Source organism: Malaclemys terrapin, chromosome 1 (genome assembly GCF_027887155.1).
Source record: "Malaclemys terrapin pileata isolate rMalTer1 chromosome 1, rMalTer1.hap1, whole genome shotgun sequence".
Taxonomy (NCBI): domain Eukaryota; kingdom Metazoa; phylum Chordata; order Testudines; family Emydidae; genus Malaclemys; species Malaclemys terrapin.
In genome coordinates this window covers 312,783,262-312,804,549 of record NC_071505.1, presented here as the reverse complement: position 1 = coordinate 312,804,549, position 21,288 = coordinate 312,783,262, and the positions used below count along the sequence as shown (strand labels likewise).

General features: G+C 45.8%; 1 protein-coding gene across 2 annotated transcripts; it reads right to left on the bottom strand.

Annotated features, from left to right (window-relative positions):
- Nucleotides 1-1,044: 1,044 nt before the first annotated feature.
- EEF1AKMT1 (EEF1A lysine methyltransferase 1) lies at nucleotides 1,045-14,513 on the bottom strand. Of its 2 annotated transcripts, none has more exons than XM_054015474.1 (5): nucleotides 14,389-14,513; nucleotides 7,905-8,063; nucleotides 6,611-6,690; nucleotides 3,193-3,473; nucleotides 1,045-1,215 (listed from the first exon to the last, which is right to left on the bottom strand). In XM_054015474.1, the coding sequence occupies exons 2-5, from the start codon at nucleotides 8,058-8,060 to the stop codon at nucleotides 1,061-1,063; spliced, it is 672 nt and encodes a 223-aa protein (XP_053871449.1). In that variant the 5' UTR covers nucleotides 8,061-8,063; nucleotides 14,389-14,513; the 3' UTR covers nucleotides 1,045-1,060. The 2 variants fall into 2 exon arrangements, with proteins under 2 accessions (XP_053871449.1, XP_053871448.1); XM_054015473.1 differs by having other exon boundaries at nucleotides 6,611-6,693; nucleotides 14,389-14,510.
- Between the last annotated feature and the right edge of the window lie 6,775 nt (nucleotides 14,514-21,288).

Here is a 21,288-nt window from a genome sequence, read left to right as displayed (position 1 = left end):
ATGTGACTGTGTGTGCCAGGGCACATGACCACTTCCTCAAGTGAGTGAAGTTCCTTCAGTTTGTGTGCGAATCTGCATGGTTAAACAAACACAAAACCAAAACATTTTGGGACATCACCCCCCTCCAACAAATGTGGCATGTGCCTGGTTTGCCAATGCATTCATCCAGCCCTGTGTGTGTGGGCATGCGTAAGGTTCCCTGTCGCGCTGTTGTGCATGCCCTCACTGAGCTGTCATCTCTCCTTCTGGAGTGAGCCTGGAAGCAAAAGTGGAGGAGGAGGAGGAAGCATGAGGAGATAGTGGCCTGGGGTTCTGGGAAGCAGGGAGCCACGTTCAGGAAACCCCCCTCCTGGACAGCTCGGGATCTCTCCCTTCCCCCACAAAGAGACCAGAATTGGCTTGAACCTCTCCCCACCCTCCAATTGGAGAGACTGGGACTGGAAATTTGTAGTAGCATTAATCTATGGCCGGGCGGGAGGGGCAGCTGGACCAGGCCACCTGGACCCCGCCCCCCTTCATTGCACCCATGGAACAGCCCTCATATGGGAAAGGCCACCGATCAGGTCTAACTGGTGACTTAGAATAGAAAAGCTCCCATTACCAAGTCATCTGAACCAACCAGTCCCCATTCATCTACTTAGGGCCAGGTTTACACTACAGACCTATATTGGTATAACTATGTTGCTCAGGGGTGTGAAAAATTCCACATCCCTGAGTGATGTAGTTATACTAACCTAACCCTGTAGACAGTGCTATGTTGATGGGAGAAGCTCCCCTGTCAGCATCGAAGCACCTTCACTAAAGCGCTACAGCTGCATTGGTGCAACTGTGCCTCAGGAGCTCTCGCTGTATGTGAAGACAAGCCCTAAGTAGGGTAACAAAAGAAATCAGTTGTAAATGTTGGCAGATTTAACAGATTACAGAGTTGGTCATATTTAGATGTCTAAAGCTAGCCCAGAAACCATTACCTGGAGCAACACCTTTAACAAAGCAATGAGGATTGCAGACATCACTGAAAGAAGGAATAAATGGACTTGATTGATAGACTGTTTCGCTTATTTTATGTACACTCTGAACAGCTAGAATCACAGTCTAGTCCAGAATCATAATTCACATAACATCGAAATTCATTGGCTAAGTTTCGTGTATGTTTTGGAGTAAAATTGCACATCTTCACACCAAGATGCTTCGCTGCCTGCTCCTCCATGACTGCACCTGAAGCAGAAAAAAAAATAGGATTTGATGACAAAGAAAGGTAACAGCACATTCTATGCTTTTTTCTTTAAATTGTCCCTCCAGCATCCCCCTATTTTTACTTCCCTTCTACAATCCTCTGTAAAGCTCTGTGACATCAAGCACTCTTGGGCCACAGAGCGGGTTGGAGTCCCAAGGGAGGGAAAAGGAAGGAGAGAAAGGAGGGAAAAGGTCGGAGAATGGTTTTAGGTGCTTTCTCGGCTATCCCCTTCCCCTGGGGTTGATTGTTCTCCCTTGAACGTGCTCGACTGTAGATCAAGAGCCAAATGAGACAGACTCAAATTTCACACACTGCTGCCATTTGATGAGTGAGTAGCTCCAGAGTGTCATATTTAAAGCTACCCAGTTCAAAACCAGAGTTGCTCGAGGGAAGTAACACACTAGAGCAGAGGCTCCCAACCTTTACTTTTCAAGTACAACCTTCTTAAAAAAACTCAGGGAAGAGCTATGTGGCAGCTTAAACCTCAGCCAGCAGCTGCAGAATTTAGGAACTTGCAAATTCCTAAAGGCAGCAGCATTTTTCACTTATTTTCAATGAGTTCAAATAAATTTAAAACTATTTGTTTAAAAAAAAATCACCCTTGAAAGTGGTATTCATGTTAGTGTAACTAAACTTAAACAACCCCCTTAATTACAGTGTGTGTTCCTGTCAGAGAATTCTTAGTTAATTAGAACAACACTATTCTTCTCTTAGATGATCTCAAAGCAGTTTACAAACAACAAATAAGCTCATAAAAAACAATACCTACTTCACAGGGGTATTAACAGTTAGCTAACCTGAGGCACAGAGCTCGAGTGTGTGCTCAACTTCACACAGCAGTCAGTGGCATAAGTGGGAAGAAAACTCAAGAGTCCCAAGTTTCAGTTTTTTGCTCTAAGCCAGGGTTTCTCAAACTTCATTGCACTGCACCGTGACTCTCTTCTGACAACAATTGTTACATGACCCCATGAGGGGGGACCAAAGCCTTAGCCCGCTGCTCTGGGTGAAGGGGCCATTGCCCCAGGCGGGGGGAGGGGAGAGGAAAAGCCAAAGCACAAGGGCATCAACCCAACGCAGGGGGCCTGTAACCTGAGCCCCTCCACGCAGGGCTGAAGTCCTTGGGCTTTGGCCCTGAGCGGTGGGGCTCAGGCTTCATCCCCGGACCCCAACGAATCTAAGCCAGGTCTGGCGACCCCATTAAAACGGAGTCACCACTTTGTGGTCCTGACCCACACTTTGAGAACTGCTGCTCTAAGCACTAGACAAATCGCTCTCTATAAACAGAACAGACTCTCAATGGTGTTCAGCTCCAGAAATATATAGGGATTCCCAGGCATTGAATACACATTCCCTATGTGTACGAGGGGCATTAGGCATACACAGGCTATAAAACTGTACAGCTCAGTGGTCCGGATTTCCTAAAAACAATGCATTTTGTCCTAATTAGGATACAACTAGAGCTGTACTAAGAAAGGCAATTCCGTTTCATCGAGGAGCACAAGTGTATTGGTAGACCCATTTATCGCTAAAGGTAACGTAGAAGGATTCTGCCACTGTTTAAAATCTCAGCCCTCGGGGCAGTTAAAATGTTAGGGAACATACGTGAACAGTTAAAGAACCTACAGCATAGTAACAGTACTTGTTAGTTCTGATTCAGAACAAAACCCAGAATTTTTGAAGTTCTCCATGAAAGGGAATGGAGCCCTGCTCCAGGCCAGTCTGCCTGGTGGGCTGTCCCACAGCCAGGGACCCTGAAGACTCTGGAGTCCCTGACTGCAGGGCGGCCTGGCAGGCAGGAGCTCGGCAGGCAAGCCGGAAGTAAGCCTGCCTGGCAGACAGGGTTCTGTTGGACCCCTGCCTGGGTTCCACTGGAACATCACCAAAATAGATAATAAAAATATTTAGAGCAACAACATTGAGTATATTTTTCCCTCTCTCAAAAAACACAGATGCTGTACCTGTACAGAGCAGAATCTTTCCTTTTGTTAAGTATTTGATTGTCTCTGCTGTTTTTCTGAGACACTCCTCAGACAGATAGGGTGGATCCGCTAATACTATGTCAAAACTGTGTGGTATGAGATTTCCAGGTAAATTCAATGGGTTGTTGTAATCATAAAAGATAAATTCCTCTCCATATACAGAAAATCTTTTGTCATATTCCAGTATACACACTGAAAAATCTTTGCCATCCTGTTCTTTCAGTTTCTGGTAAACACTTGGAGCACTAACACACGCTATCCTGAAAAGAACAAGAAATAATTCAGAACCTTCTTTTTAACAGACAAAGATTATATTAGAATTGGGCGCAGACCATAAGATTTAGATTTCTAACACCCCAAAGTCAGGTCTATTTGCAAAATTAGATCTGGATTTTGACCTCTCTTCGAAGCCCCAAAAGTTCTGAGGTACTTGGATCCTGGGTTTTGAATTGGACCTCACTTTTAAGTTATAACCTTTTGCTTTCACTTGGATTTCTGCTTTTAATACATTCACTATAATTTTGCATTGAACAAACCAATCAACCACAACAAGCCTCTAAGTATAAAAGCCATAATGATGCATTCATTTGAGCAGAATCTGTTGTCCCCCAGCAGGGATCAAGGCCTACCTCTTTGTATTAAAAATGACAGGATTTACATGCAGATAGTTATGAAGGTTATTAATGAACTACATCATGCTAATGATAATAGAGTACTAGCAGCATAGATAATCAATGGTATGGCTGCTTGTAGCACCAGCACTCAGCAGACAGATAAGCACATACACATTCTCAAAACAAATGTAATTACAATAATTAATATAGGTTTAATATATTATAAATATATTACCGTATATACTCGTTCATTAGCCCATTCGTTTATAAGCTGACCCCCCAAAATGCGTAGGCAAAAATAGCAAAAACTGTATGACCCTTTCATAAGCCGACCCTATATTTCAGGGGTTGGAAAACTTTGGCTTTTTGTTTACCTGGAGCGTTCACAGGCACGGAGCCCCTCAGCTCCCAGTGGCCGCGGTTTGCTGTTCCCAGCCAATGGGAGCTGCGGGAAGCGGCGCCACTTCCCGCAGCTTCCATTGGCTGGGAACAGCGAACCGCGGCCACACGGAGCTGAGGGGCTCCATGCCTGCAGACACTCCAAGTAAACAAAATGACAATGTATTAGATATTCAATTCAATTATTCCATAGAGTTTAAAATAATCAAATTTTGGTGTAGACCCATTTATACACCCGCTCTGATGCATCACTTTTTTACCAAACCAAAAATATTCGACTTATGAACGAGTATATACGGTAGGTTTTTAGGCCCTGATTCAGCAATATGCTTAAATGTATGCTTTAGTACCTTGCTGCACTGGGTACTTAAGCACTACTTACTGAGCAAAGCTTGTTTTATAGCAATATGCAAACAGAATTGAAATTTTAATAATAAAGTTCAAAATAATTTTTTTCAAAGACGAATTTTTGGGAAAAAAAAAAATTTCCTGTTATGTTATTTTAATGGACAGGGGGGGATAAGAAAGGGGGAAACTAAGTCATAATTTAAAAAATAAAAACAAACAACCCCAAAACAAAACATAAAAAAGGACTCTAGTCTGTGGTTTTTATTGTGTGAAGAAAGCAATCCGGAGTGAAGCTTCCAGTCTCTCTCCCTACAAACATGCCTAAGGGCAGGTTTACACTAGGAACACTACATCAGTGCAGCTGCACCTCTGTGGCATGTCTGGTGAAGACACTCTATGCTGAGGGGAGAGACCTCTCCTGTCGCCATAATTAATTCACCTCCGTGAGAGGCGGAAGCTATGTAGGTAGGAGAGCATCTCCTGCTGATACAGCGCCAGTGTGGACAGTGCTTAGGTCGCTGTAACTTGCGTTGCTCATGGGGGTATCTTTTTCACACCCCTACGTGACGCAAGTTAGATCGACTCAAGCAGTAATGTATACCTATCCTAAGAGCAGAAGTTTAAAATAACGGACATGCTGACTGGTGTGGTGTTGTTAGTTATTAATAAAATGAAAGAAACATTTGTACAGCACCTCTACTCAAGGACCATAAAAAGAAGAACAGGAGTACTTGTGGCACCTTAGAGACTAACAAATTTATTAGAGCATAAGCTTTCGTGGACTACAGCCCACTTCTTCGGATGCATATAGAATGGAACATATAATGAGGAGATATATATACACACATACAGAGAGCATAAACAGGTGGGAGTTGTCTTACTAACTCTGAGAGGCCAATTAATTAAGAGAAAAAAAAAAAATCTTTTGAAGTGATAATCAAGCTAGCCGAGTACAGACAGTGTGATAAGAAGTGTGAGAGTACTTACAAGGGGAGATAGTCAACGTTTGTAATGGCTCAGCCATTCCCAGTCCTTATTCAAACCGGAGTTGATTGTGTCTAGTTTGCATATCAATTCTACTCAAAAACCAGTGGGAGAACACTTTAACCTGTCTGGTCATTCAGTGACAGACCTGCGGGTGGCTATATTACAACAGAAAAACTTCAAAAACAGACTCCAAAGAGAGACTGCAGAGCTAGAATTGATATGCAAACTAGACACAATCAACTCCGGTTTGAATAAGGACTGGGAATGGCTGAGCCATTACAAACGTTGACTATCTCCCCTTGTAAGTACTCTCACACTTCTTATCACACTGTCTGTACTCGGCTAGCTTGATTATCACTTCAAAAGATTTTTTTTTTTTTCTCTTAATTAATTGGCCTCTCAGAGTTAGTAAGACAACTCCCACCTGTTTATGCTCTCTGTATGTGTGTATATATATCTCCTCATTATATGTTCCATTCTATATGCATCCGAAGAAGTGGGCTGTAGTCCACGAAAGCTTATGCTCTAATAAATTTGTTAGTCTCTAAGGTGCCACAAGTACTCCTGTTCTTCTTTTTGCGGATACAGACTAACACGGCTGTTACTCTGAAACTTGTCAAGGACCATAAAGCACTTTACAAATATTAAGCTGCAAAACACTCCATGAGGTAGATATGGTAAGTGTGATCAACTAGGCTGGTTAATGAGTTGCTCAGAGCCACATAGGGAATCAGTCACAGGCAGGATTAAAATCCAAGCCTTCCAACTCCCAGTCCTGTGGTCTAACCATGAAGTGACTGCTAATCATAGAACTGGAAGGGACCTTGAGAGATCATCTAGTCCAGTCCCCTGCACTCACGGCAGGACTAAGTATTATCTAGACCATCCCTGACAAGTGTTTGTCTAATCTGGATTTCTACTTCTTACTACCAAAATTCTGATTTTTCTGTACTATCTAGAGAAACATGATTGAAAGTAGCCTACCTAGAACATTTTAAGTAAGAAGAAGCACAAAATGTTTAATTTATAAAATAATTAAGAAAACCTACCTGCCACCTCTTCCAGCTGCCAGAACAGCTTCATTAGCCAGGCACAATGCAGTTTCATCATCATACCAAAACTGGCTCAACTGCTGGGGAAAATCATGCACAAACAATTACTGACAGCATCAGTCTTTCTGACTGGGCAGTATATGACACTTTTTGTTAACCAATATCAGCCCCATTCAAGGAAAACCAAAATCCACAACAACTTTTTTGTATCATAAATTGCAATCCTGCACATCTGAACAACTCTTACTAACTGAGCTGGAAAAGGGATTTCTTTACTGACAGTTTTGTTATTTCCTCTATAAACTAGTATTTCAAGCCGATAAATAGTAGCTACTTCACACTTACATGTTGCCAGAGTTTTATAAAAATTTATTACTATTTCAACAAAACCAAGCTATACCAGACTATTTAGATCATTCCTTTATTTAGTACCTCTTCCCTGTTACCAATGCTGAATCCAAATCCAAATATATTGTTTACCTGCAGCGTGCAGATATTTTAACTCCCAGTCTTTAAGTAGTTTAAAATTGTGTTATTAAGAAGTCATTCATTTATTTTGAGGTTGGGAACAGTTTATACCAGCTCAGGATTGTGAAAGGCAAGGAGATAGCCAGAGTGGAGAGATGGGAAAAGTCAAGAAAGTGGTAGCAGTGAAGAAAAGGAAAAATGAGATAGCAGAGGGTAGGAAGGAGAAAGTCAGGGATGACAGCAATCAGAAAAAAAAAAGGGGGGGGGGAGGGCGGGGAACAGGAAAAGGAGAGCCAGAAAACCTCATGGCCAGAATCATCAGTTACAGGTAAGAAGGGACAAGTCACCTGTCCAAGTAAGGTAGGTAAAAAACAGAGAGGCATGATGGGAGAAGAGAGGGAAGAGTGTGCTATTTCCACATTATTACAATGTCGCAATTGCATCTCTTTCACACACGCACCAAAGGAAAAATCTGTACTTCCTCCACCCTCCCAGTCTGGAACTAAAATTTCTAGAGAGGGCAGCTACTTGTCTTGGCATCTTTTCTCCCTCCCCTCCCCCCACCCCCCACGTCAATTTCAATTAGTGCCAGATAAAACAAACAAGCAAACAAAAAAACACCACATCCAGCTTCAATAACAAGTCAAGGAGACTTTGACTTTTATAGTGTGGAAGCAGCATCATTAGAGTCCCCCACTCTTGAAAATGCCCTTTTTCATTCCCCCTTCCTCTTCACTTCCCAAAAGAAGCCTCACATTTCTGCTCCTCTGTAACTGGGCACTACAAGTAATTGAATTGCAGACTCTGAAGTTTAGTTTCTTACCCAGTCCTCCTCTATTGAGCCAACGGAATACTGTTTAAACCCTTGGGAGATCTTTGTGCCCTCTCTCTGTCGCTGATCTATATAGAACTCCTGCAGGGCACCCAGCGTATGGGATGAAAGCTGAGGGATGTCGTCGTCATCATCATCATCACCCATTCTCTAGATATTAAGAAGTGTTTAAACTCAGCTTTTCTCAATGACAATAGCATTTAGTAAAGACCAGCTCATTTGAGATAAAACGACAAACAGTGAAACACCTACTAACCAGAAAACTAAACGTCCTGAAGCCAGGAGCCAACAAAATAAAGCACATTCTCTCTTGCAGTGTAAAATGGAGGTTGGATTGGATGGGTAATATTTAAGTGTATCAAATACCTACCAGCCAGAGGCAGATATGAAATAGTTTGTCTCCAAGCCCAGTCCAGGGCAGAGTCCCAGAACCATTCCCTTTCTTTACAGCTGAGGGCTGACTGATCTTACTGGTGTGTTATTCTTCCAGGACCACTCACCATTTTTTTTTTTACTATCAGCCTCTAACTAATTAGGCCTTTTGCGTACTTTTCAAGTCCTGTAGAATTCTGATCCTGCCTTTCCACCTAAAAAGTGTGATGCAATTAGTGCTAAATAATTAGCAAGAACTAGAACACATTTCATATGGTCAGCTCACCAATATAAAGCATGTTCTCCTGTTAACTTGTTGGAACAGGCTCATGGTTATTAATCAGGCGGAAAATGATCAATTGCCTGCAGGAATAATAACTGACACGAAAGATCTGCATTACCAGGAGTGAAAGGGGGCGGGGAAAGCAGACTCTCATCTGTGTTTATCATTTTCATAATGAAAATTCAGTCACTTAACATACTACATTACATGGGATTTCTTTCAGTGTTAACAAGCTAACTGCAGAAAGCAGCCATCCAGTACAGAGATAATGCTACAAACTATTATTAAGAACATATTGTAAAATGATCATATTATGTAGATTTATTTTTAAATATCCTTTTCAATAAAAAGTGTATTAAAATGTATAAATTGAATTTATTAATTATAAGCCCTTTACAAATTTAGGGCCTGACTCTGTTGCCCTACACCTTGTGTAGTCATTTCCAGCAGCGAAATCTGAGTGTAAAATGCCACTAAATCAGAATGGTAGCATTTAACCCCATTAAACAGAGCAAGTAAAATAAAAGGCCCTAAGTATAAAATGAAAATGTCAACAAACTCTTTGGAAGTACTACTGGCCACTTCGATGTTAACAAACTAAGCACAAAACTGCACAGCCGTCAGTTTGATAAGTGATGCTCCGGAGTCATCAAGAAATAAACATGTGTCCTAGGATCAATATTGCCCTCACCTCACTCTAATATCACATTATACAAAGATGTCCCTAAATGCTGGAGAGTCCTCCATAAGCCAAAACAAAGCAGACGGGAGGCTCATGAAGACATCCATCCCAAATGTCACTGCATGACTAGAAATTTGTATATTTACAAATATGAATGGGGGTCACAGCTGGATGAACAGGCACACTGTACATCAATTGAGAAGTTCTGGCATTTTTATAAATGACATCTGAATCCTTCAACCGAGTTACCTCATCTTGTACCGCTTCCTTTAACTCCAGTCCTTACCCTCTGCATAACTAAAAGGCATTTGTTACACCTTCCCCACCATTATTTTTAGAAATGGTGGTGTTTAGGTAATACAAACATTCATAACACTGCCATGCTTCCCTTGGACAAAATGCAGCAAACTTGGTACCTTGTTGGAAATGCTGAGAGTAATGATGTGAGAAAGAAAGAGATCCTGCTGTGTGCTGCAGAACCTGTCTTTCTCTTCTTAATATTTGGAAGCATGACTGGCCAAGTTGTAGTTGTCTGGGACACAGGTTAATTAAGCAGTAAGCATTAATATGCTTAATAAATGTCTATCCAACCAAAACAACCTGAGAGAAACATACCGCTGTACTTTGGTGCTCTGTAAGCAGTATGTGTATTCAAATATTATTTCTTTACTTTATATAGATAGCACCGTTGTGCCTACTCCAAAAGATATACAATTCCCCAATACCTTAATGCCCATTTTGGATTGGATTGGATTCTTTGGCTGAAAATCTTAAAACCTGAGATGCATTTTTATTTTTGTGTCAAAGAATTATTTTAAACATATATGATGATGTTTCATACTAAAACATGGTTGAATAAACTGGCAGGTTCAAAGTGGAACTCCTTGGCCACTGATACTTCTGTTTGTAGGTAATCTCTTGCAAATCTGTTTACGTTCTTCTTTTCTCTGCCGAATGCTATACTGAGTGGACAAGTCTCTTCCTTCATAGATGTGCTCAGTGTCTCTTCTGTAACACTTTATAGATATTATTCACACAACATGGTAAGCAGGTAGGTTTACAAGGACAGCCCTTGCTGAAAGCGGAAGATTGTGTAATTGTGATGAACAGGGTATGGAGGGAAGTGGTGGATTCTCCATTTCTTGATGTCTTCAAATCAAAACTGGTTGCCTTTCTGGAAGTTACGCTTTAGCCAAACACAAGTTATGCATTACTCAAACACGTGCAGGGGTAACTGGATGAAGTTTTATGGCATGTGATATACAGAAGGTCACACTTGATGATTTAGTGGTCCCTTCTGTCCTTAAACTCTATGAATTTGTTGGAAGAACCATACTATTTTTTTGTGAAAGTTAAATACAATCATTCTCTCACTGGAAATAGTGCCACCTGGTGGAGTAATAGGTCAAATAGAAATCATTAGACACCTGATAATTACTAGGAAGAAGTGATAAAGAAGTTTATTCTTTCAACAAATGTGTTTCACCTATTTCTGATCGAAGGATTCAACAAAATAATGAAATACTAATATTTACTATTAAAGAACACAATAGTATATGTAATCTGAATGTAATACAAGACTGTAAATTGAGGAATATAGCCTCTTCTCCATGTAGAAATGACTGTTCATGGAAGTTGTGCATAAGCATCAATGGAAACTATCTTTTATTATTATAGTATCTAAAAATTAGGGCTGTCAATTAATCGCAGTTAACTCATGTGATTAACTCAAAAAAATTAATCGTGATTAACCGCAATTTTAATTGCATTGTTAAACAATAGAATACCAATTGAAATTTATTAAATATTTTTGATTGCTTTTCTACATTTTCAAATATATTGATTTCAATTACAACACAGAATACGAAGTGTACACTGTTCACTTTATATTATTTGTATTACAAATATTTGCACTGTAAAAACAATAGTATTTTTCAATTCACCTCATACAGAATACAAAGTGTACACTGTTCACTTTATATTATTTTTATTACAAATATTTGCACTGTAAAAACAATAAAAGAAATAGTATTTTTCTATTCACCTCATACAAATACTGTAGTGCAATCTCTTTATCATGAAAGTGTAGCTTACAAATGTAGATTTTTTTTGTTATATAACTGCACTCAGAAACAAAACAATGCAAAACTTCAGCGCCTACAAATCCACTCAGTCCTACTTCTTGTTCAGCCAATTGCTAACACAAACAAGTTTGTTTACATTTAAGGGAGATAGTGCTGCCCTCTTCTTATTTACAATGTCACCAGAAAGTGAGAACAGGCATTTGCATGGCACTTTTGTAGCTCGCATTGCAAGGTATTTACATGCCAGATATGCTAAATATTCATATGCACCTTCATGCTTCGGCCACCGTTCCAGAGGACATGCTTCCATGCTGATGACACTCATAAAAAAAAAAAAAAAAGTTAATTACATTTGTGACTGAACTGGTTGGGGAAGAATTGTATGTCCCCTGCTCTGTTTTACCTGCATTCTGCCATATATTAAATGTTATAGCAGTCTTAGATGATGACACAGCATAGGTTGTTCATTTTAAGAACACTGTCACTGAAGATTTCACAAAACGCAAAGAAAGTAACAATGTGAGATTTCTAAAGATAGCTACAGCACTCAATCCAAGATTTAAGAATCTGAAGTGCCTTCCAAAATCTGAGAGGGACAAGGTGTGGAGCATGGTTTCAGAAGTCTTAAAAAAGCAACACTCCGATGCAGAAATTACAGAACCCAAACCACCAAAAAAGAAAATCAACCTTCTGCTGGTGGCATCTGACTCAGATGATGAAAATGAACATGTGTCGGTCCACATTGCTTTGCATTGTCATCAGCATGGACGCATGTCCTCTGGAATGGTGGTTGAAGCATGAAGGGATATATGAATCTTTAGTGCATCTGGCACATAAATATCTTGCGACGCCAGTTACAACAGTGCCACGAGAACACCTGTTTCTCACTTTCAGGTGACATTGTGAACAAGAAGCGGACAGCATTATCACCTGCAAACGTAAACAAACTTGTCTGTCTGAGCGACTAGCTGAACAAAAAATAGGACTGAATGGACTTGTAGGCTCTAAAGTTTTATATTGTTTTATTTTTGAATGCAGTTTGGTTTTTTTACATAATTCTACATTTGTAAATTCAACTGTCATGATAAAGAGATTGCACTACAATACTTCTATTAGGTGAATAATAAAATACTATTTCTTTTGTTTTTACAGTGCAAATATTTGTAATAAAAAATACATATAAAGTGAGCACTGTACACTTTGCATTGTTATAACTGAAATCAATTTATTTGAAAATGTAGAAAACATCCAAAATATTAAACAATAACAGAATACCATTTATTTAAACAGTGCAATTAATCACACGATTAATTTTTAATCGCTTGACAGCCCTACAAATTGTATAATTCTTTATGATAATTAGCCATAAATATAGATGTTTTTAAATATAAAGATCTACCCTTTTCTTTTCCCACCCTTAATTCTCAATATCCTAGTTACAACTATGTTCACCTCCCACAATTCTTTGCCCAGGCTTCTCTCTCTCTTTGCAGCACTCTGATCAAAACATGCATTCTAAACTTGATTTGCTAAGATTGCACGTGCCATCTGACCACTTGCTAAGAGGTTATATTTAACATGGAATGTTCATTAATCCTCAACTGTGAGATGGTCAACTGAACAGTGCTCATTGGGAATGTTTAGTCTGTCACTCCACAGACTCAATGGAAGTGTTTGTCTCTATAGATGAGAGCCCTGACCGAACACACACAGGCCTTTTCAGAATATCATGTAGTAGTTAATTTGGTTTTCAGACTGGTTTGGCAGAAAGGGGACATATTTATTATCAATTTGAATGTAGAAATAAGTTCAAAAAATGGGTTCCAAAAACTGGCTTTTTTATGTCCTCTTCTCCACCCCATAAAAAAAAAAAAAAAAAAATTGATTCAGTTTTACAGGGCCTAAAGGCTAAACCCTGTGCTTTAGAGTGTAAAGACGCCTGGTTCACTGCTTTCACACAAGCAGAAAATTCTGCAGTCAAGCTACCCAACACAAATACGTCTTTTTAAGACTAATTTTGTTCTTAGTAGTCTGTTAAATTGCCTAGCATAAACACCTATAAAATTACTACTAATATAATGCAGGGGGAAGGGATAGCTCAGTGGTTTGACCATTGGCCTACTAAACCCAGGGTTGTGAGCTCAATCCTTGAGGGGGCCACTTAGGGATCTGGGGCAAAATCAGTACTTGGTCCTGCTAGTGAAGGCAGGGGGCTGGACTGGATGACCTTTTGAGGTCCCTTCCAGTTCTAGGAGATAGGATATCGCCATTAATTTATACTCTTGCTATTGGTTCTGAATTTGACCAATTCTATCTAGAGCAAATCATTCTGAAGCCCAGATCAGAATAAGGATAAAAGTGACATCATTGCAGATCAATAGTTCTCAGCCAGGGTTACACAAAAGTGAACAAAGGATGTTGTTAAAAAGAAAGCCTTATTTAAATACTTTACATTTCAAATGCTGAATTGTTTCCCCCCCTTCATTTCCTGTACCTTTATTGAAAACTTAAAGAGGATTTATAATGTGTTTGCCAATTGCCCTGGTATTAAACAGCCTGAGGTCTGTATACCGAACTCTGAACCTTCTTTAACACCGAGTTTGATGCTGGACGGTGACTGGGTCACGTTAACGTTTTAGGCCCATATAATCCATCAAAATTAACACAACAGAACTCCAACGCTCCCCCCTGCAACTCAACACCTCCACCAAAACCACCCCTCCCCCCAACCCAACCCCAATGCTCCCCCCAAAACCCATCCCTCCAAACCCAACCCCAATGCTCCCCCTTCCCCCAACCCAACCCCAAAGCTCCCCCCAAAACCCACCCCCTCCCCAACCCGACCCCAATGCTACCCCCAAAACCCACCCCTCCGAACCCAACCCCAATGCTCCCCCTCCCCCAACCTGACCCTAATGCTCCCCCCAAAAACCACCCCTCCGAACCCGACCCCAATGCTCCGCCCGCCCAACCACACCCCACACTCCTGTCCCTGGAGCCTTCATCCCATTCACCCCCGGCCCCAAGGCGAAGCGGCCTCATCACTTCACTCACCGCGGACACTGCTCGCTCCGGGCGCGGGCCCGACACCCCGACACTAGAGACTGAGACCTACGCGAGCGACCAGGCGCACTCCCGCTGTACGTGCACGACCCTGCCAGCGGGGGCGCGCACGCGATGCCGGCTGCGCCCGGTTCTGGTGAGTCTGGCGACCCATCGCTCCCGCCCCCTGGGTACGTCACAGTGGGCGGGCCCGCCCTGTGGCTGAGAGCCCGACGCTCCCGTCGCACGCGGCCTGTTCCCTGAGCCTCGTGCGGGGCCGCGCGCCGGCCTGGCTCAGTAACTGCAGCCCTGGGGGGCGGTGCTCGGCCCAGGGCACCGTCAGCCCCGCACGCTGCCTTGGCCAGGGCCTACGCGCCCCGGGTGGAAGGGGACGACGGCCCCGCTGCAGCCACTGCTCCAGCCCGGCGCATCCTGCTGTCCGTGCTGGACCAGGGGTCTGCTCCTGCGGCAGCCCTGCCTGCCTGGCCCCACCTGCAACCCCAGGGGTTGGATTGTTTTAGTTTTGACTTTGGGCCTTTTTGAGTCGCTTTCTCTTGTTCTCGGGCTTTTACTTAAATCCTCCCTGCTAAAGGTTGGTCTCACAGTGCTGTCAGGGTACTTGTCTTCAGAACAGGGCAAAAGGAAGCTCTGGAGTGAATTATAGGCCAGCCTAACTTCAAAACCCCCCCAAATACACGGTAAAATACAAATTATTAAACAGTTTATTAAAACCTGGAGGATAATAAGGTCATAAAAGTAATAGCCAACAGAGGGACAAATTATGCCAAACCCATCTAATTTCCTTCTCTGACAGGTAGGGTTGCCAACCCTCCCAGATTGGCCAGGAGTCTCCCAGAATCGGGTTTGATCTCCCGGAGGCTACTGAAGCCAAACCAGGAGATTTTAGGTCACTAAAAGTCCAGCGGCAAAGAGGGGCTAAGGCAGATTCCTCGCTACCTGCCCTAGCTCTGCATGGCTCCCGGAAGTGACTGGCACATCTGGCTCCTAGGCTCAGGGGGTCTCTGCACCCTGCCCTGAGCACCAACTCCACAGCTCCCATTGGCCGGGAACCACAGCCAATGGGGGAGCTGCGGGGGCAGTACACAGAGTCACCTGGCTGCCTAGGAGCTGGGTATGCCGGCCGCTTCCCAGGAGCCACCTGAGGTAAATGCTGCCTGGCTAGAGCCCCCGCCCTAACCACCTGCCCCAGCCTTGCGTGCCCTCCTGTACCCAAACTCCTTCCCAGAACCCACACCCTACACTCTCATCCCTGAGCCCCCTCCCACACCCAAATTCCCTCTCAGAACCTGCAACCCAACCCCTGCTCCAGGCTCAACCCAGAGCTCCCTCCCACACTCCAAACCTCTCAGGCCCAGCCCAGAGCCCACACCCCAACCCCCTGCCACCGCCCAGTGAAAGTGTGTGTGAGGGGTGAGGGTGCAAGAGCAGGTGATGGAGGGGGGGGTGGAGTGAGCAGGAGGCAGCATCTTAGAAAAGGGGCAGGGTAGGGGTGTGGCCTTGGGGCAGTGCAAGGGTGTGGCCTTGGGGCAGTGCAAGGGTGTTCAGGTTTGTGTGATTAGACAGTTGGCAACCTGTTCAGCAGCTGGGGGAAGCTGTAGCCATGGGCACAAGGCATAGTAGTCCAGGGGAGGCTAAACCAAATAGCCAGGCTGTGGCCCTGCCCAGGCTCTGCCCTGAGGGCCTGCTCCTGTGTCCCACTTTTCCCACCCTCACTCAGCCTCTCCCCCAAAGCTGGTAGGGTAGGGTTGGCAGGAAGCTCAGGGTGGCTGGGACAGGCCGGTGGCCTAGGACTCGGGCTGGCTGGGCTAGCTGGTGCTTGGGCAGCTGGGCCAGGACAGGGCAGTTGGGAAAGGCCAGGCTGTGGGCTGGGACTCAGGGTAGTGCTCCAGCAGGGTGGGACCAGGGGCTTGTCTCCCTAAACGGGGGATCACATGCTGCCCATGACAGTGAAGAGTATGCTTATAAAATTTGTAAATGACACCAAGCTGGAAGGGGTTATAAGCACTTTAGAGAACAAAATTAGAATTCATAATTATGTTGATACATTGGGAGGATTGGTTTGAATTCAACAAGATGAAATTCAATAGACAAGTGCAGAGTACTACACTTAAAAAGGAAAAACCAAATACAAAATAGAGAATAAAGGATATCGTCAACAAGGATTGGGGAGTTCTACTGGATCAATATCTTCATCAACGACTTAGATATTGGCATAGAAAGTACACTTATTAAGTTTGCGGATGATACCAAACTGGGAGGGATTGCAACTGCTTTGGAGGACAGGGTCATAATTCAAAATGATCTGGACAAATTGGAGAAATGGTCTGAGTTAAACAGGATGAAGTTTAACAAAGACAAATGCAAAGTGCTCCACTTAGGAAGGAAAGAACGGTTACTTACCTTCTGTAACTGTTGTTCTTCGAGGTGTGTTGTTCACGTCCATTACACATTAGGTGTACGCGCGCCGCGTGCATGGACGTCGGAAACTTTTTCCCTTAGCGGCTCCCGTCGGGCCGGTGGGGCCCCCTCCTTCCCGCCAGAGCGGCGCCCCGCTCCAGGGTATATATATCCCTGCCGACCCGACCACTCCGGTTCCTTCTTGCTGGAGACTCCGACAGAGGGGAAGGAGGGTGGGAAGTGTAATGGACGTGAACAACACATCTCGAAGAACAACAGTTACAGAAGGTAAGTAACCGTTCTTTCTTCTTCGAGTGATTGTTCACGTCCATTACACATTAGGTGATTCCCAAGCTTACCATTGGAGGTGGGTAGGAGTCAAGGTACAACTGACTGTAGCACAGCCCGACCGACCATCGCGTCCTCTCTGGTCTGATGATGGATCGCGTAGTGGGCTGTGAACGTATGCATGGTCGACCAGGTGGCTGCCTTACAGATCTCCTGGATAGGGACCTGCGCCAAGAAGGCCGTTGAGGACGCTTGGGTTCTAGTCGAGTGGGCCTGGATCTCCGGGGCCGGAACATTGGCGAGCTCATAACAAGTGCGTATACAATGCACAATCCATGCCGACAAGCGCTGTGTCGAGATAGGCAAGCCTTTCATACGTTCCGCAATAGCAATGAACAGCTGGGGTGTTCTGCGGAATGGCCTGGTCCGTTCCAGGTAAAAAGCCAACGCCCTCCGGACATCCAGGGTATGTAGGCTGCGGTGGTGAGGGTCCGTATGGGGTTTAGGAAAAAACACCGGTAGGCAAATGTCCTGCCCCATGTGAAACTGTGATACCACCTTTGGGAGGAATTTGGGGTGCGGCCTCAGTTGCACCTTATCCTTATGGAACACTGTATAGGGTGGTTCCGAAGAGAGGGCTCTCAATTTCGATACCCTTCTGGCTGAAGTGATGGCCACGAGAAACGCCACCTTCCGCGAGAGGTGCGTGAGGGAGCAAGTGGCTAGGGGCTCAAAGGGGGGATTCATGAGTCTTGTTAGGACTAGGTTCAGACTCCACGCCGGGACAGGCGGGCGCGAGTAGGGAAACACCCTTTCCAGCCCCTTGAGAAATCGGGCCACTGTGGGGTTGGAGAACACTGACACTCCCAACTCTCCCGGATGGAAGGCCGAGATAGCGGCTAAGTGAACTCTAATTGAGGCGGGCGCAAGCCCTTGATTCTTGAGGTGCAGTAGGTAGTCCAGGATCGACGGAACTGAGGCTTGTAAAGGCTGTATGCGTTGAGGCTCACACCAGTGGGAGAACCTTTTCCATTTTGCCAGGTAGGTCGCTCTTGTAGAGGGCTTCCTACTATTAAGGAGGATTTGCTGGACTTGGTGAGAGCACCTGTGTTCTGCATCATTCAGCCAGAGAGATACCATGCCGTGAGATGTAGCGAAGACAGGTTCGGGGGGAGTAGGCGACCTTTGTCTTGCGTGACTAGGTCGCGATGGAGGGGGAGGGTGATTGGATCAGCTATGGACAGCTCCAGCAGGGACGTGAACCAATGCTGGCGTGGCCAGGCCGGGGCGATAAGTATGATCGTCGCCCTGTCCCTGCGGATCTTGAGGAGAACCTTGTGTATGAGTGGGAATGGAGGGAAGGCATATCTCAGGCTCCCTCCCCATGGGATCATGAAAGCATCTGCTAATGACCCCCAGCTGAGGTTCTGGAACGAGCAGAACTGAGGGCATTGGCTGTTGTCCCTGGTGGCGAATAGATCCGCCCGGGGAAAGCCCCACCTCCGGAAGATCGAATGCAGGACGTCTCGCCTCAACGTCCATTCGTGCATTCGGTAGGATCGGCTGAGGCGGTCTGCTAAACCGTTTTGAATCCCCGGAAGATACGTTGCGATGAGGTGTATGGCATGGGCTATACAGAAGTTCCATAATTGGAGTGCCTCGTGACAGAGGGGAGAAGACTGTGACCCGCCCTGCTTGTTTATATAGAACATGGCGGTAGTGTTGTCCGTCAGGACTGCCACGCTGTGACCTTTTAAGGTGGCGCGGAAGGTCTGACAGGCGAGGCGAACCGCTCTTAGCTCCTTCAGATTGATGTGAAGCAGCTTGTCTTCTCTGGACCACAGCCCTTGGGTCCGCAGTTCTCCCAGGTGCGCCCCCCAACCCAGGTCCGATGCATCTGTTACCAACGTCAGAGTGGGCTGTGGGGCAGCGAAGGGGATCCCTTCGCATACCTGTTGGCGATCGAGCCACCAGCGTAGCGAGCCGAGCACCTGGTTTGGGATCGTGACTACTTGATCCAATGGGTCTCTGTTGGGGCGATGCGTGTGGGCGAACCACAACTGTAAAGGCCGGAGCCTCAGGCGGGCATGTCTGACCACGTGTGTGCAAGCTGCCATATGCCCCAGAATCTGCATGCAACACCTTGCCGTTGTCGTGGGGAACTTTTGGACCGCGCTTACGGCTCTGTGAATTGACCTGAACCATGCCTCTGGTAGGCTCGCTTGTGCGGTTACTGAGTCCAGGGTTGCACCTATGAAGTCCAGCCTCTGTGTGGGGACTAACGTGGACTTGGGCACATTGACCCGGAGGCCGAGCTTGTCGAACGTCTGCAAGGCCAGCGTCACGTGAGACCGGAACTCGGCCTCCGACCTGCCCGCGAGTAGCCAATCGTCCAGGTACGGAAACACACGCATCCTTCTCTTTCAAAGGAAGGCTGCTACCACGGACATGCATTTTGTGAACACTCGTGGTGCTGACGCCAGGCCGAAGGGCAGGACCGTAAACTGGAAGTGGCGCTGGTCGACAACGAAGCGCAGGAATCGCCTGTGGGCCGGATTGATTGCGATGTGAAAATAGGCATCTTTCATATCGAGGGCAGCATACCAATCCCCCGGATCCAGGGATGGGATAATAGTTCCCAGGGAGACCATACGGAAGCGAGTTTTGATCAGAAACTTGTTTAGATCGCGCAGGTCCAAAATAGGACGGAGGCCTCCTTTTGCCTTGGGGATCAGGAAGTATCTGGAGTAGAATCCTTTTCCCCTCAGGTCTGTTGGGACCTCTTCTACTGCTCCAGCAGCGAGAAGGGTCTGAACCTCCTGCGTGAGAAGTTGCTCGTGAGAAGGGTCCCTGAAGAGGGACGGGGAAGGGGGATGGCAGGGAGGGGGCGAGGAAAACTGGAGGGTATAGCCTGCCTTCACTGTGCGCAGGACCCATTGGTCCGATGTTATGCGCGACCATGCCCGGTAGAAATGGGACAGGCGGTCTTTGAAAAACAGAGGAGGATCTGGTATGGAATATGGTACGCTGTCCTCGGGTGTAGCTTCAAAAGCCTGGTTTATTCCCTGGCTGTGGCTTGCCCTGGCCATGACTCTGGCCCTGGTTAGGCGTATTGTTACGTCTCCGCCTGTTATCCCTGCCTCGACGGCGGTACGGCTTGTGTCGGGGGCGAGGGTGGTATTGCCTTTGCGGCGGCTGGGGTTTAAAGGACTTACGCTGCGTTACCGGAGTGTGCATACCCAACGACTTAAGGGTCGCTCGTGAGTCCTTAAGGCTATGTAGCCTGGCGTCCGTCTGGTCGGAAAACAAGCCCGAACCTTCAAACGGGAGGTCCTGCAGCGTGGTCTGCACCTCCGGCGGGAGACCTGAAGCCTGCAACCACGCCGAACACCTCATCACGACTCCCGACGCAATTGTTCTAGCCGCAGCGTCGGCTGAGTCTAGTGCGGCCTGTAATGAGGTCTTGGCCACTGCCATTCCTTCATCCACCAGGGCCGTGAACTCCTGATGCGCGTCAGGTGGGAGGGAGTCCTTAAACTTGGCAACTGATGCCCAAGAGTTAAAATTGTGCCTGTTTAGAATCGCCTGCTGATTGGCGATCCTCAGTTGAAGGCCCCCCGATGAATAGACTTTCCTCCCGAATAAGTCCAATCTCTTAGCTTCCTTGCCCTTCGGGGCAGGAGCTTGCTGGCCATGCCGCTCCTTTTCGTTGACCGCCGAGACCACCAGCGAACAGGGGGACGGATGTAGAAAGAGGAAGTCAAACCCTCTAGATGGGGCGAAGTATTTCCTCTCCACGCCTTTTGCAGTTGGCGCACTGGAGGCCGGTGTTTGCCACGCCGTCTTATAGTTGGACTGTACTGTCCGTATAATTGGGAGAGCGACTCTCGAGGGGCCCTCTGGGCTCAGGATATCGACCATGGGGTCGTCCTGCTCTACAGTCTCCTCCGCTTGCAAGCCCAGATTGAGGGCTACCCGGCGAAGCAGGTCTTGGTGTGCCCGATGGTCAATCGGGGGAGGGCCGGACACCAGTGTGCCCGCTACCGCCTCGTCTGGCGAGGAGGAAGAGGTCGGGACCTTCTGCCCATCCTCATTGTCCTGCAATCCGGCATCAGCCAATTGTTCCTCTGCGGCCTGACCCACAGCGTGGGATTGGGACGGTACCGTACTCGGTGCCGAGTCCACTCCTTCCTGCTCCGGTGGTCT

What these genes read in the sequence shown, in the direction of transcription:
- EEF1AKMT1 (XM_054015473.1), bottom strand. Translation starts at nt 8,060, where the DNA reads ATGGGTGATGATGATGATGACGACGACATCCCTCAGCTTTCATCCCAT. An exon ending in GCAGCTGGAAGAGGTGGCAG is followed by an intron (nt 3,474 to 6,610) that starts GTAGGTTTTCTT and finishes TGTTCTTTTCAG; the next exon opens with GATAGCGTGTGTTAGTGCTC. An exon ending in AAAGATTCTGCTCTGTACAG is followed by an intron (nt 1,216 to 3,192) that starts GTACAGCATCTG and finishes TTTCTGCTTCAG; the next exon opens with GTGCAGTCATGGAGGAGCAG.